This window comes from Aspergillus campestris (assembly GCF_002847485.1).
Source record: "Aspergillus campestris IBT 28561 chromosome Unknown P168scaffold_3, whole genome shotgun sequence".
In the NCBI taxonomy this organism is placed as follows: Eukaryota; Fungi; Ascomycota; class Eurotiomycetes; order Eurotiales; family Aspergillaceae; genus Aspergillus; species Aspergillus campestris.
In genome coordinates this window covers 926,314-941,276 of record NW_020194338.1, presented here as the reverse complement: position 1 = coordinate 941,276, position 14,963 = coordinate 926,314, and the positions used below count along the sequence as shown (strand labels likewise).

The window sequence follows — 14,963 nt, the reverse complement described above, 5'->3', positions numbered from 1 at the left end:
TGACCGTCTGCAGCGTTGGCGGATATCTCATCCGGGTCCACGGGGCGGGTTTGTTTGCGATCAAGTGGGGGGATGGAAGATGAGCGTGGTCCAATCTAGAACAGAGACTGAAGGAGGGGGGAAGAGGCCCGGAAGAAAGAAGAAAAGAAGAAGCCAGGGTTGCAAGATGCAGCATTGACAGGAAGTCCGAGGGAGAGTTTCGGGAAAGGATCCGATGGAGGGGGAGAAAGCATCGCGACCCCTGCAGGTCGACTTGTATACAATCATTGCCATGTACGAAGTACATTAGTAGATATACAGGAGGCTACTCCGGAGTATACCCCGTAGTATCTCGATAACTATACAGGATATTGGATATGCACATGATTGGTTGTTGGGATCCTCCATTGTTTGATATAATTTATATAATTTATATAATATATAGACATGAGATGACGAAGAATGACGCTACACCACCAAGAGAGAGGCACAGTTGAGGTCATTCATATAATGGCTGACTGATCCATGAGTCAGCAGGCTAGATATCTTGGATCTCCTCCTACGTCATTGTTGTTTCCATGAACACATTACATCTTCTGATAAATCCGGAAGTCTCAACATACCATCGTCAATAGTTGATAAAGACCATGTCTACCAGTTATAACTACGGAGTAGAATATTGAATCAATGAAATATAGATAAAAGAGAGAAGAATGACCGATCAGCCATGAAAAAAAGATAACATCATCGGTCCTCCACCCGTCACATCTTTCCCCACTGCCCTCTTTTCCTTTCCCTCTTTTCTAAAAAATTAAATTAATTCCATCCCCTCCAATAAACTTCCTTTGTTTCCAACTCGCTTAACCTTTTTCTCTTCTTCTTTTCTCCTCTCTCTGGTCTCTACTCTCGGACTGAGCTTTGTTCCTCTCACTTCTGTTGGACTATTCTTCTCATTATTCAAATCATTCACCTCTTGTATTACCCAGGTTTCACCGTTAGAGTTATAAGATCTTATCTGGTAAGTATGATATGATGATGATGATGATGATGATGATGATGGGGTCTCCTGTCGCCTATTTTCTCCCCCGCAAACCTACTGGACAGTGCACTGACAACCCGATCCAGTCCCGACCTTTTTTTTTTCTCTCTCCAGCGTCATTTCCCCCGCCCGACCGTTTCTCTTCGCCACGAGCCTCCATTACCTCATTTTGACTTCTCTTCTTTTTATCTTCTTCCTTTTCTTCTTTCTCACCTCCCTTCTAGACTTCCGTTTCCTCCTTCCCCTTCCTTTCTCTCTCCCTACCCTACTTCCTTACCCTACCACGGATTACTCATCATGAGTACCATTCAAAATCTGAAGAATTTCATACGTCATGGCAAACAGGCCCGCTTGGTGACCCCTCATGCCGAGCCCACCACCAATGTCTCCCCTATCCATGCCGAGCAACAACGTCAACCCCAGGGGTCTTACCCCCCCGCCGCCGGTAATCTGGATGCCATTGACAGTAAATTGGGTCACGGCCAGGCCCAACAACAACCCGCCGCTGCCTCCCACCGCTCCCCGGATCGGAAAGCTCGGGACCTGGAGATTGAACAGATCGTCGCCGAGGAGAAGAGCAGTCAGGCCAATTTGCCCAAGTATCCCGGCCTCGAACGCTGGATCTTGCTGGACAAGATGGGCGACGGGGCCTTTAGCAACGTCTATCGCGCTAAGGATACTACTGGGGAGTATGACGAGGTCGCCATCAAGGTCGTTCGCAAGTTTGAAATGAACAGTACACAGGTAGGTCTATCTCTTCCTTTCTTCGTTCTTCCTTTTACTCTACCTCTTTCTTTAGCGCCCTCTTTTTCTTCTCTTCTTTCTTCCTACTCGCTTCTCTCCTGATTAGACTGGGTTGGCCGTCGCGTCCCCTCGCTGTCCTATCGTGCCATCGTCACCTGGATTCATTGTTCAATCTTCTAGTCCTCGCATCTCCATCCCGACTTCCGACCTCGGAATCCGCTAAAGCCCACGGATGTGCGCATTCCTCCCTGCCTTTGATTCTTCTTTCCCTCACCCGCTCCCTCTCATTGTCTCCCTCTATCTCAGTTTCTCCATGTCTCACTAGCCACCACCGGGATACGAGCTAACTCCATCTACAGCGCGCCAACATCCTCAAAGAAGTGCAGATCATGCGACAGATCGACCATCCCAACATCATCAAACTCATCCACTTCTCCGAGTCGCGCCAATACTACTACATCGTCCTCGAACTCTGCCCCGGTGGGGAGTTGTTCCACCAGATCGTCCGTTTGACCTACTTTTCGGAGGATCTCAGTCGCCATGTCATCACCCAAGTCGCCAAGGCCGTCGAGTACCTCCACGAGACCTCGGGTGTGGTTCATCGGTACCCCTCCCCCTCCATCTCCCCCCTTCCAGAACACCCACTAATCAATTTGTTTGCAGAGATATCAAACCTGAAAACCTCCTCTTCTACCCCACCCCCTTCGTCCCGTCCAAAAATCCCAAACCCCGCCAGCCCGGCGATGAAGACAAAGTGGATGAAGGGGAATTCATCCCCGGGAAGGGTGCCGGTGGTATCGGCGTCATCAAGATTGCCGACTTCGGCCTCTCCAAGGTCATCTGGGATAGTCAGACCATGACCCCGTGCGGTACCGTCGGTTATACCGCCCCCGAGATCGTCAAGGATGAGCGCTACTCCAAGAGTGTCGATATGTGGGCCATGGGCTGTGTCCTCTACACCCTCCTCTGCGGCTTCCCGCCCTTCTACGACGAGAGTATCCAGGTTCTGACCGAGAAGGTCGCCCGCGGCCAGTACACGTTCCTGTCCCCCTGGTGGGATGACATCTCCAAGTCCGCCCAAGACCTCATCTCCCACCTCCTGACCGTCGACCCCGAGAAGCGGTACACCATCAAGGAGTTCCTCGCGCATCCCTGGATCCGCGGCACCGACGAGGCCACCGAAGCTGCCGCCGACGCTCCGCCCCTGGCCACGCCGCTCACCAAGCCGCAGCAGCACTCGCCTCTGGACGCCGTCGCCGCCGATCAGGCGCCCTACGCCCCGGCCAGTGCCCGTATGTACGACCAGCCCTCGGCCGGGTTGGATCGTCCCATGGACTTCCGCTCCCCCGGGGCCATCAATCTGCGCGAGGTGTTCGACGTGAGTAACGCGGTCCACCGCCAAGAGGAAGAGAGCAAGCGACGCAAGCACTTCCGGCAATACTACCCGAACAACAACGCGGCCGGTCGGTTCCAGACCCCGCTGAACGCATTGAGTGAAGACTCGGACGACGAAGCGCCGCCGCCGGTCACGTACCAGCCCCTCGACAAGGATGATAATTTGTCCGCCCAGATGCAGAAGACCGGTCAGCCGCCCGAGGGGGTCGCCGCCATGGAGGCCAAGCTGCGGTCCACGAACCTGGGAGCCGGCACGGCCCAGGCTCCCGCCGCCCAGGCGCGGCAACCGCCCCGGCAGGGCTACGGGCAGCACAGTGCGGCGGTGGCCGACGCAGCCCGGAAGAACCTGTCGCGCTCGGGCAAGGCGCCTTTCGAACTGAGTCTGAACAACGCCACCTTGCTGGAAAAGCGAGGCCGGCGCAACCCGCCAGTCATCTAGTCTTTTCTTTTTCACTCCTTGAGTCTACCGCCACGAATTTCCTTGATCACACGGGTATCGTATCGGAAATCCTGAGTGATCGGATGACAGTTTGCATTTCTTTCTTTTCTGCTATTTCTTACCATTGTTCGTTATGCAATCTTGTTTGATTTACATCTGTGGGTATTATTTTTTTCTTTGGATTCGGTTCGGTCGGGACAAAGCATTTGTTATGGGTTTTTTTCATTTCTTTCTCTTTCTGTTTTCTATTTTCTCTCTTCTGTGTCATGCGAAAGACCGCTTGTCACATGCTTTTGATCTTTTTTTTTTCCCTCTTTTTCTGTTTTATTTCCTTCTATGGAATGCATATATACCTTGTACATGGAGAGAGAGAATATATGGCATGCCATGACACGGCTGGTCGTTGTCGATTTTTCCTTGTAGTTCTTACTTGTAGTCCTGCTTTATAACTTATGACTTGGATGTCTCGTATGACCTTGCTGTTACTTTACCGCTAGATATAGATTTTTTACAGATATAGATGTAGATATAGATGTCGATATAAGCGTAGATAGCGCAGTAAGTATACGGGTATGTATATAGGTATGTATGTATGTACATGTATATACTGAAGAATCTCATCAACACGTCCAAAAACAGACAAAGATAAAATATCGGATGAAAGCAACGTTGGTATCAAAAGAACAATACAATAAGAAAATTAAGAGTTAAGAAAAGGCAAACGCATCCCTCCCGCAGACAGAACCCGCGGGTCATTGCATGCATGCATGCATGCATACACCAGGGTGCGTTGGTTGACGGGGACCACCATATGATACGGAGACAACAATATACGTATACTCTGAAAAGGTGACTACAGAGTCTGCTTGCCCCTCGTCTCGATCGGCAGCAGGACCATCGAGACGAACGCAGCGAGGATGAGGCCGCCGGAGGCGTAGATCGGGGCGTTGGGGTTGGCGTCGCCGGCGTAGATGGCGACGATCGGGGCACACAGGCCCGCAATCCGGTTCAGACAGCTGGCGATGCCGGTGCCCGTGCCGCGGTTGGGGGCGGGGAACACCTCGGGGGTGTAGGCGTAGAGCACGCCGTACATGATGTTCTGGAAGAAGGCGACGAGGCAGGTGCAGACGAGTTGGATGTTGGGGTCGGGGGAAGAAGTGAAGCAGAAGGTGAGGACGCCTGTGATCATGGTGGAGATGGCCATTGTGCCCTTGCGGCCGATGTACTTCATGTCGACTGTGTAGCAGGCGAGGATGGAGCCCGGGACGCCGACGATGGAGGTGATGGCGTAGTTGCGGTAGACGATGTAGGTGGACTGTTCCTGCTCGCCGCCGGCTTGCTTGATGTACTGCGGCAGGAAGGCGTTGAAGAGCGGGTAGCCCATGCCGATGGTGGCCCAGCAGAACCAGAGGATGAGGGTTGTGATTGCGAGGCGGGTGGTGGCGAAGAGGGGCGCGATGCGCTGGAGGGAGAACTTGGAGACGTTGCGTTTGAGGATCTCGGCGGTGCTGAGTTGGGTTTCCTGGGGGGTGATCTCGGCGTGGCCGCCGATTTCGTTGAGGATGGAGGTCGTGAGCCAGGTTTGGGCGCCGTTCTTGTAGGCGATGCCGTGGACGGCGGCGACGGCTTCGTCTTGGCGGCCGCGCGAGAGGAGGAATTTGGGAGACTCGTAGAGGTGGAAGAGGAAGAAGCGGCAGACGAACATGACGAAGGTTAGGGCGCCGAGCGTGAGGACTAGGTAGCGCCAGCCCATGTTTTGGTCTTTGGTGCAGGGGATGTCTTCTACGCAGGTGTAGTTGGGGATGAATGCCCATGCGAGGAGGCTGTAGGATTGAATTGTTAGCGATGTGGATGGTTGAGGGAGTACAGGGGAACGTACGATGCGATCAGGTTGCCCACGGGCCACCAGACACTGAGCATGGTGAGGAGATTCCCCGAGGCGAAGGGCAGGAATTCCAGGAACAGCGCTCCGTCCACGGGCAGATTGCCACCAACGCCGAGACCCAAGCAGGAGAACAGGGCACAGGCACTAGATCAGTTAGAAATGCCCACACCAGAAGACTAATAACATGGTATGAATGGAGTAGAGAGACATACCCAATCCAGGTAGGGGCACCACCGGCCGCCAAACCGAAGACACCCGCGATGAAGAGCGTCGTGTTGAACGCCGGACGACGTCCAATGATGTCCGACGCGAGACCCCAGAACGAAGCCCCGAGACACAGACCCAAGAACAAGGCGCAGGTGGTGAAACGGACTTGCGAAGCGGACACACCAAACTCCATGGACAGTTGGGGCAAGGTGAGTGCGACACCCTAGAGAAAACATCAGTATCGCCGTATATCTTAGCCATATCCAACTATGCGATCATACCTGAAGCCAGAGACTAAACCAGATGTCAGTAATCAACAACACGCGCCTTAGGGTACGAATACTCACTTATCCGCCAACCAACCAAACCCACAGAGCGCAAACAGCTCCCACTGATACCGGCCCATGCCGATATCCTGAATCGCGCGGTTGATAACCTTGGCTTTGCCTACAGAGAGTCAGATCGAACATTCACCAGGGTCGACATCTGGCAAAGATATCCCAGCCAATAGAAAAGCCATGAGATTCAAGCAAAACATACGGTCATAAGTAGTATCATGACCCGACGCGACGACATCACCCTCAACCTCCGCGCGCAAAGCTTCAATCGTCATCTGGTTATAGTTGCGAACAGACCCCTCGCCCTTCTCGGACGGGGCCTGATCCACGCTCTTATCATCGGAACCGGTCTTGTTGTCTACCTCGGGGGAGCTCTGGGCATGCGCTGGCGCTGTGGCAGTGGAGAGGGGCACGACGACCCCGGGGAAGTCGGTGTGGTCATGCTTCTGGAAGGGGTTGATCCAGACCATGGTGGCTCGCTTCGGGGAGATCTACTTTTGATTTGCGGGGATCTGCTGCTGTCGCAATGGTCGCACAGGGTTAAGGATAGGATCGCGGGAGGCGCAATGGCAGTTGGACCGGGAGGACGGGATCGGGTGCGCCGCGCTGGGATCTGGGATCTGGGATCGGGGTTGGAAGTGTTGCTGCTACTGCGCTGTATAGATGAAGCTTTCACGAGGGACGTGGTAGAATTGGTAGGAACTGTTTGAATCAGATACTAGCCACGATCTAGATGTCAACAGGTGAGTAGGATGCGATCGAACTCCACCAGTTGATGCGATTTGGGTAAGAGAAAACAAAGAAATCTCCAGATCAGAGAAGGAGGGGAAAGCGAGAGGAAGAAAAGACGCAAACAGAGAGATACCGGCGATCAGGGCATTTTATTTGGTTTCCATCCATTCTTTCTTTTTTTTTATTTTATTTTTTTAATTTCAATATTCAATATTCAAGATTTCATGATAATCTTAATATTATTAGCCCAATAAGTAAAATACCAGACCATACCCGGGTGGTGGCCCATCCTGCGAGATACGATATGATCGTGAGGGATAATCGGTATGGCGTCCGTATCTGTACGATCAGTTAGTGCAGTTTAGTGGCAACTGCGCGCGACTTCTCTTTCCCTGTTGGGTTAAACTGCCAAGGATGCAGAGAATTCATGACTGATTGGTAGACGGGGTCCATTTGCTCTACTTCGATGGACTGGGATTAATTCCAATTGTTGGTTCTGGCGGGGTTGAACGCTGCCAGGTGCCCATGGGGATTGGGGATAGGTGTACTCCGTAGTGCTTCAGGGTTACTAGGTGGTAGGTATACAGACCATCCTGCTGGTAAATTGAGGATACCTAGTTTAGACTTCAGTTCAATGAGTTCATTGAATAAGTCTTTATATGCATACCTCAAAATCTGCCACTGACATACCCTACCCAGGTAAAGTAGGTAATACCAACCCTTGGCGTAGTGTGTACTAGACCACAGCAGGATAAGCCGTTGGCGCTGACGGGATGGCGTTATGGGCGCGATCCACCCGTGTCTGCCGTCTTCTTCTTTTTCCTCTCACTATCAACATAATTATAATTATCTGGATCGTTCTGGTTTCAGATTATCGCAAGATGAAGTTCAAAAATCAAGCAAGGGGGTCGGTTGATCTCTCGTATTCCGCATCTCCACGTGCACTACTGATGTACAATTCCACCTCGAGGTACATGATAAATACTAACCGAATGCAGTCTAGCCCTGCATAATTCAGCCACACCACTCGGTCGGTACCTCATTCCCGTATCAATCTAGTCTCCATCGGTATTAAGTATTACAAACTACTCTCGATCACACGGCCTGCCACCACCACCATTATACTAGAGAAAAAACAAAGACAATACGAAGAGGGACAAACCCCTCTTGGCATCAGAAACTTTCATACTCGGTAACTAGTATAAATCACCACGCTACATTAGCGACCGAGCCTTGTCCTCTCCCAGTAAGAGATCGTCAAGATGTCAACACCGGGACCCTTAGTACGGTCCAGCGCTTGGGTTGGCTGGTTGGCTTTCCGCTTGCGAATTTGCCTGCCACGGGCGCCGGGCTGGGTTTGCCTGTTTGCGGTTTGCGTGCGTTTGCCCGGTCCGGTGTTGGGGATTTGTTGATTATATTTTATTTATTGTTTTATTTGATTTCTTTTTCTTTTTATTGTTGTGGTAATTTTTAGTACCTGACTATCCTGGTTAACTGCTAACTACCACATGGTGTCTTACCTGCGTGAGACTTTACTACTTATTGTCGACGGAGAATGCGACAATGTATGATCCACTTGATGCTACCTCGCTGGGGTCGGTTCAAACTCGGTTTAAACTCTGTATAAAATTCTCAGGCAAACAAGGCAACCACAGTCTTGTTGGACCCTTGCGATCATCACGCACGTGGCGTTCTAGACCGGCTGGACGTCTTTCGATCAGGGGATAAGATCGATTCCTTTCTCCCGGTTTGTATTACTGAAGTAATTGCTCTGAAGATTCCAATATAATGATTCGAATACACTAAATGTTTCTATGTATGATGGGTAACTCATAACTAGAGTGGATGATGATTTTCAATATGGAGAGTTTCAATATGAAGAGTAGATGTCGAAAAGGATGCCACTCAGCTACAAAGATATCTAGACACTTCTGAGCTCTGTGGGTACCCTTTCATGCACTATCAATATTTGCGACAGTAAACTACACCCCACGTGAGGTATAACCGTCCGGACTCCCAATTATAACTCATCCACCCGCCCCAGCAACCACTCCAAGTGACGATAAGTCAAGCGCGGCTGGTTCGACGGCTGCATATGCCCCGTCTGGAACGACTGCGCCCACATCAGTCCGCGCTCATAGTGCTGCACGCCCATCACCCCCTGCCCGTCCTGCCACCCCGTCGCGTTATTCGCCATAAACACGTCCCGGTACTGCAGGTCCGGCAGCGTGATGTTGATGGGCGTGCTCGGCGCCGCCTGGAACCCCAACGCCCCGTTCCACGTCATGTTCTGGATGGCGAGCAGCGTGCCGTTCGTGAGGATGATCATGTCGTAGTCGCCGTTGCTGACGAGCACCCGATTCGTCGCTTCGATCACCTGCGGCAGGACCGTCTCGATGGGGTTGGCGGAGAGGTCGCCCTCGGCTTCGGGCCCGCCGACGAAGACGGGGTCCTCTGTGCACGCGGCCCAGGTGATGTGCTCGGGCGCGTGCAGGGCGCGCTTGACGTCCGCTCGGTCGAAGTACACGGTGGCGCCGGCGGGCTGGTAGAGGAAGGCTGTCGGGAAGGCTAGCACGTCCCACTGCAGGGGGCACATCTGGGAGATTTGGTAGATGTTGAAGCATGGGTTGGTCTGTAGCACTGCGGCGTTGATGGAGCCGAAGATATTGCAGCTTGTTGCTTCGTCCGTGACGTTGAACGACACGGGCGGCTGGGGCGAGGATGGTGGGAAGGTGAGGTACTCGTCCATGTAGGACTCGTAGCCGCAGGTTTTGTGCAGACTCTCAATCTCCTCCATGAAGCTAGCGTTGAAGTTGAAAAGATTCGCGTTTTCTTGGACGAAGGGCACGGCGGGGGCTTGTTCTTGCACGTAGTCGTATTGTCCGATGCAGGGATCGTAGACCAGGGCGCCTGGTCAGATTAAGAATGGGTTTTCATTTTAAAAGAGCTGTCTGGCTTGGCCACTTACCCTGCATGTCGTAGTACTCCGTGTCATTCTGGTCCAGCATGGCCGCTGAGATGTACGGCACATAGCGGCCCGCGTAGCTCTCCCCCGTGACGAAGATCCTGAATCTCTTGATCCCGAATATTTGCTGGAAGTTCTTGAAGAACTTGACAAAGTCGTCGGCTATATCCTCCTGGGACGTGGCTGTCGGCGTGCCAAGGGCGAATCCCGCCCCGACAGGCTGGTCAACCCTGGTTCATTTAGCACATGGTCAAGGCCTCGGGGCAGACCAGAAACAAGCATAAACAAATGGAGAAATTATCGCCAAACGTCAACGTACCACAGCATATTAGTGAGATTGACCCAGGAATACGGATTCTGCACCGGCAGATACGTGCCTTTCTGCCAGAGGAACCGCCCATTCTCCTGGAAGAAGCCCTGGAGCGAGCTGCAGCCCGGTCCACCGTTGAGCCAGATGGTAATCTCATCCACAGGATCCCCGATAGTGGGTTGAAATACGAAGAAAAGAGATCGTGAGTCGTTGCCTTGATCGATGGGCACCGACCCCGAGTAGATTTCGCCGATGTCGAAAGGGACATCGGGTAGGCTTTCAACTAGGTACGCTGTGGAATTATATCAGATCAGCCAGTGTTGGGGCAGTAATTATAGATGAAGTGTCAACGGATATTGATGGCGCACGTTGTGTCTCCTGATTTAGGAAGCGGAAGTCATCCTGGGGGAGTTTTAAGGGCGCTTGCTGCGGGACGGCACGTCCAGACAGTCTCTGCGCGTCGCGGACCTTTTGTCCAAATGGCCCATGTTCAGCGGCTGAGATTGTGCCGGTGCAGATTAATATTATCAGCAGGATATATGGGAGATGAAGAGCTCGAGACTTCCACATTTTGGCAATTTCATGGGAAATTAAATAAATAGCACCGGGTCATCTGAGCACACCGATCCGTCTCCAAAGGGAGGACGGTCCAATTTATATGATCAGAGTCCAGTGTTACTGTGCCCTTGTATTGTATGTCAGCTATCAGTGACACGTCTGCCTGGGAAACGAGGGGAAACAGCCCACTAGTAGCCCATGAAAGATCCAAGCCTTTTTCGTTCATCGGGAAGCCCGATTCATCTTAAGCCTTCTTATCCTTGACCACTAGCTCCTGAGGGGCTCATGCTAACAAGAGCATTGTTGGTTCGCGCAACTCATTGTTGGCTGCTAGGCTCCACACAGCTGCACCTTACTGTAAGATGTCGGCACATTAGCGAGCAAAGGCCTTCGATCATCCCCTTATCCATGAAATGTCAAAGCCAAGACCTATAAGGATGAGACCACCGATCTGGCTGGTCTGGGAATGACTTACACTGTGTAAGTCGTTCGCCATTTCACTGGATGATCTTTCAACACTATATCAATCGCGAGATGACGAATTGTCAAAAATAATAATTGGTGCGAGATAACCTTTTGAGGTAGATTATTTCTGTCTGATAAATGGCCCGAGTGGACGGGAGGAGAGAAGAGGGGAAAGTTGAAGGTAAAGGTCAGGTGTCACGACTAAGGTTCTCGGTCACCTGCTCAACTCCTTCTTCCTCCTTTCTCATTCTGCTTCACTCTTCACTTCATATCCAACCATCCATCCAGGTCTCTTTATCCTGTTCATATATTCTAGATCGTCTCTGATCTTCATGGTACCGATGTCCTTCTCCCATTACTTGCGCTATCGGACTAAATCTCCCCTCATATGTGGACAACCATAAGCATGCCTACGCCATCAGTCCCTGCGTCTACTGAGAGATCGTTAGATTCTCTGCCACAATAGCCATTGAATGGATCATCATCGAAAAGTCAAGAATTGCCTTAGAAATGGACACCATTCCGGGATGCCCCACTTCCCGCCGGGGCACCGAAAACGGTGCCCCCATTTTTAGTCTTCATCCAGATTGATTATCTCTTCAGGATCAGTCGGGCACTTGTGCTTGTACTTAGTCTCCCTGTTGTATGCCACTTCTAAACCTGCTAATTGCCTACACCAATGTCAAAGCTAGTGTTGTAAGATCGAATCCCCAAACAAGTCCACCCGATGGAAGTCTGTCTTATATATCTTCCGAATCGTTCTCCACCGACCTTCCTGTTCCTGTCTAGCCTTCCCTGTTGTTTACCGCGGGCAACCCCCATTCTGTGAAGGATTCGCCAATAGGAACTGTTCCAGAGCAGCTTCCCCGAAGAGAAAAAAAAAAGAAGAAAAATATTGCTTAGAAGAAACCAATAGGCTTGGCTCCATCGGTTCCAGCGATGACCCCTCTCTCTTTCGGCTTTCATCAGTCATATCGCTTCGCTGCCTCCCACCTCAAACACAGATGAGCCATTTCCTCAAGTGACTTTGGTCGCTGAATATCGTTCAGCAGCTTCAACTTCTTCTCATTCTGTCTATCAAATCGTTCTACTCGAATCGGCAGCAAAGCGAAATCAGACTGGTTTTGTGGAAGCAACAAGGTCAACCGTGATCCACTTCAACCAGCTATCTATACTGACATGCTCACTAACTCCAGAGATCCTGGATCCCCGGTCCAAGACGAAACCCAGCAGCATGGAACGGAAAAGCAACTTTATCAAACTCACCAGACACCATTATCTCCGTCCCCTGGAGCACAGTCCGCCACGGGCGACACATGCAACCGTTCTAGGCCCCTTGGAGGTTTAGACTGTGATCGAGAGAAGAATCCACAGGGGTTTCCCGAGGAACTTCCCCAACACTCCTCCACCCGTTCGCCGGATGCGCCAACCTCAGTCGAGCAGGATCTCCCAAGATCGTCCGGGGACTGTCCGTCGGACCTGTCAGCTCATGGGGTGCCCGTGAGCCGTGTGACCACCGATGCCGATGGGAACACCTACCCTGAAGGCGGACGGGATGCATGGCTGGTGGTCCTGGGCAGCTTTGCGGGCCTTTTTGGCACTCTCGGCTTGGTAAACTCCATCGGGACTTTCCAAGCCTACCTGGAGAACAATCAGCTCAAAGATCTAGGCTCTGGCAAAACTGGGTGGATCTTCGGCATGTATGCCTTTCTCACCTTCTTCTGCGGTGTCCAAATCGGCCCCATCTTCGATGCCAAGGGCCCCCGGCTGCTGGTTCTTGCTGGTTCTATCTTGACCGTCGTGATGATGGTTACGATAGGATTCTGTACCCAGTATTGGCACTTTATGCTCGTCATCGGCGTCACTGGAGGTCTAGGGACATCTTTGATCTTTACACCTGCGATTTCTGCCGTCGGTCACTTCTTCAATAAAAAGCGTGGTGTTGCAACTGGTATTGCGGCAACGGGTGGTTCCGTAGGCGGTATTGCTTTCCCCTTGATCTTAGAAAGACTATTCCCGCTTGTAGGGTTCGCATGGGCAACTCGAGTTATTGCCCTAATTTGTTTGATTCTGGTGGTTGTCGCATGTCTCCTGGTGAAATCGCGACTGCCCAAGAAGCCAGCCTCCAGGGAGAACGTTCTGCCTGACTTTCGCATCCTCCGAGAGCCACGGTTTGCACTTACAACTGCTGGGATCTTCTTTGTGGAATGGGGCCTCTTCATTCCGATCAGCTACATCTCTTCTTATGCATTGGCCCACGGTGTTTCTCATTCATTGTCCTACCAACTACTAGCCATCCTCAATGTGGGCTCTTTCTTTGGGCGAGGTATCCCTGGGTTTGTTGCCGACTACCTGGGTCGATTCAACACCCTGATTGCCACCGTGGCACTATGTCTAGTGTGCAATGCCTGTCTCTGGCTCCCAGCCGGTGATAACGTCCCTTTGATGATTGTATACTGCGTCATTTTTGGTTTTGCAAGTGGCAGCAATATCAGTCTTACCCCTGTCTGCATTTCACAACTATGCAAAATCGAGAATTATGGGAGGTATTACTCTACAGCGTACACGATAGTAAGCTTTGGGTAAGCTAAGATTCCTCTGTTTTCCAAACTCCGCGAGAAATCGTATGCTAATGATTCAAAGTACTTTGACAGGTATCCCAATCGCGGGTGAGATCCTGGCTCGCTGCAACGGAGACTACTGGGGCCTCATAGCCTTTACCACCTGCTGCTACGCTGTCGGTCTAGCCTGTGTAACTGCAGCCAAGTTGGTCCATGTCGGATGGCGTCAACCCTGGGCCCTCTATTAAGCAAAGGATCACTGGTTGCCCATGTCGTCCGCACAAGCCGCTGCATCGAAGCCGCTGCATCCGACACTGAATTTGGCAGTTGCATTTCGAAAATGGATTATATCACAATAAGCCACTTCAATGGCCTAATGATTCAACGACTCAATGACTTCCAGGCAGGTGAGGAAGACAAATTCGACTATAGACGCCATGGCGCCGATAAGAAGCACACTAAGTAGGGGAGGGGATGGCAATGTGTAAATACAGCGCTTGTTCTAGGCAAGGAAATGGCCCCAGATGCCATAAAAATCCAGTGGCTTTCTGGACCGGCGGGTCAATAAAAACACTAAGACATATACGCATTCGTGCCGATTCGATTGAATACAAAACGTTCAGGATTCGAAGTCCATCGAGGCAAACCAGAGGACATGCCCTCTTGGGGATCTACTCCGGGTAGCCCTATGTAAGGGTTCCTGAAATGTCCCTATGACGGATGAGCAAGGTCATGATTGAATTTTAGACTTCGGTGGAATCACAACATGATTTGATTAGACAGCCACAACCTTTCTCAGTATCATACATGTATTGGGCCAATCTCGATGACACAGGGCCGGCCAGGTACATATAATTGCCCACCCACGCTGTTACCTCTTGTCCTTGTTGATCTATGTGATATTCAGGGCTTTAATCTTTTGCTCAGTATGCGCTCGTTGAACACCAGGATGTCCCCTTGGGAAAACACGTTGACCCAAGCTCTAGTTGCTTCATGGGCATTGTTCCAGAAGGCGGCAGCGCTCCCCCCACGAGGCGGTTTCAACAGCTCAGTTGTACCCTCTTCAACTCCGGGAAGTGTGACCCCTATCATCTCGTCATCTGTTGTCGGAACTTCCCAGCGTGTGTCCACTTCTGCAAGTCATGGACCATCTTCGTCGTCTGTTGGATTTCATTCCTCTGTCACTCCAATTCCGAGCGTATCATCATTTCCGTCCCCCTCGTGCCCTAAGTGTACCCCACCGCCAGCGCCTTTGACGCTGACGGTCACGGTCACGGTAACTGACTGTCCAGCTCCTCGTACTCAAACTGTCTCGGCTACAGTATCTACCACGATCTCGACCACAG

At 51.5% G+C, this 14,963-nt stretch overlaps 4 protein-coding genes across 4 annotated transcripts; 2 read left to right on the top strand and 2 right to left on the bottom strand.

Annotated features, from left to right (window-relative positions):
* Positions 1-1,315: 1,315 nt before the first annotated feature.
* On the top strand, positions 1,316-3,596 carry P168DRAFT_232171 (serine/threonine-protein kinase; the record flags this gene model as incomplete). Its single annotated transcript, XM_024833312.1, has 3 exons — positions 1,316-1,762; positions 2,122-2,366; positions 2,426-3,596. 3 exons carry the CDS (start codon positions 1,316-1,318, stop codon positions 3,594-3,596), a joined length of 1,863 nt encoding a protein of 620 aa, XP_024695064.1.
* Positions 3,597-4,250: 654 nt separating this feature from the next.
* On the bottom strand, positions 4,251-6,921 carry P168DRAFT_339653 (putative sugar transporter). The gene is made up of 6 exons (XM_024841777.1): positions 6,229-6,921; positions 6,036-6,135; positions 5,970-5,982; positions 5,694-5,911; positions 5,476-5,625; positions 4,251-5,419 (listed from the first exon to the last, which is right to left on the bottom strand). The coding sequence occupies exons 1-6, from the start codon at positions 6,494-6,496 to the stop codon at positions 4,450-4,452; spliced, it is 1,719 nt and encodes a 572-aa protein (XP_024695063.1). The 5' UTR covers positions 6,497-6,921; the 3' UTR covers positions 4,251-4,449.
* Positions 6,922-8,778: 1,857 nt separating this feature from the next.
* sxa2 (putative pheromone processing carboxypeptidase (Sxa2)) lies at positions 8,779-10,603 on the bottom strand (the record flags this gene model as incomplete). The annotated part of the gene is made up of 4 exons (XM_024835828.1): positions 8,779-9,668; positions 9,727-9,953; positions 10,043-10,325; positions 10,402-10,603. 4 exons carry the CDS (start codon positions 10,601-10,603, stop codon positions 8,779-8,781), a joined length of 1,602 nt encoding a protein of 533 aa, XP_024695062.1.
* Positions 10,604-12,235: 1,632 nt separating this feature from the next.
* On the top strand, positions 12,236-13,865 carry P168DRAFT_231756 (MCT family MFS transporter; the record flags this gene model as incomplete). Its single annotated transcript, XM_024833295.1, has 2 exons — positions 12,236-13,638; positions 13,700-13,865. 2 exons carry the CDS (start codon positions 12,236-12,238, stop codon positions 13,863-13,865), a joined length of 1,569 nt encoding a protein of 522 aa, XP_024695061.1.
* Positions 13,866-14,963: the final 1,098 nt, after the last annotated feature.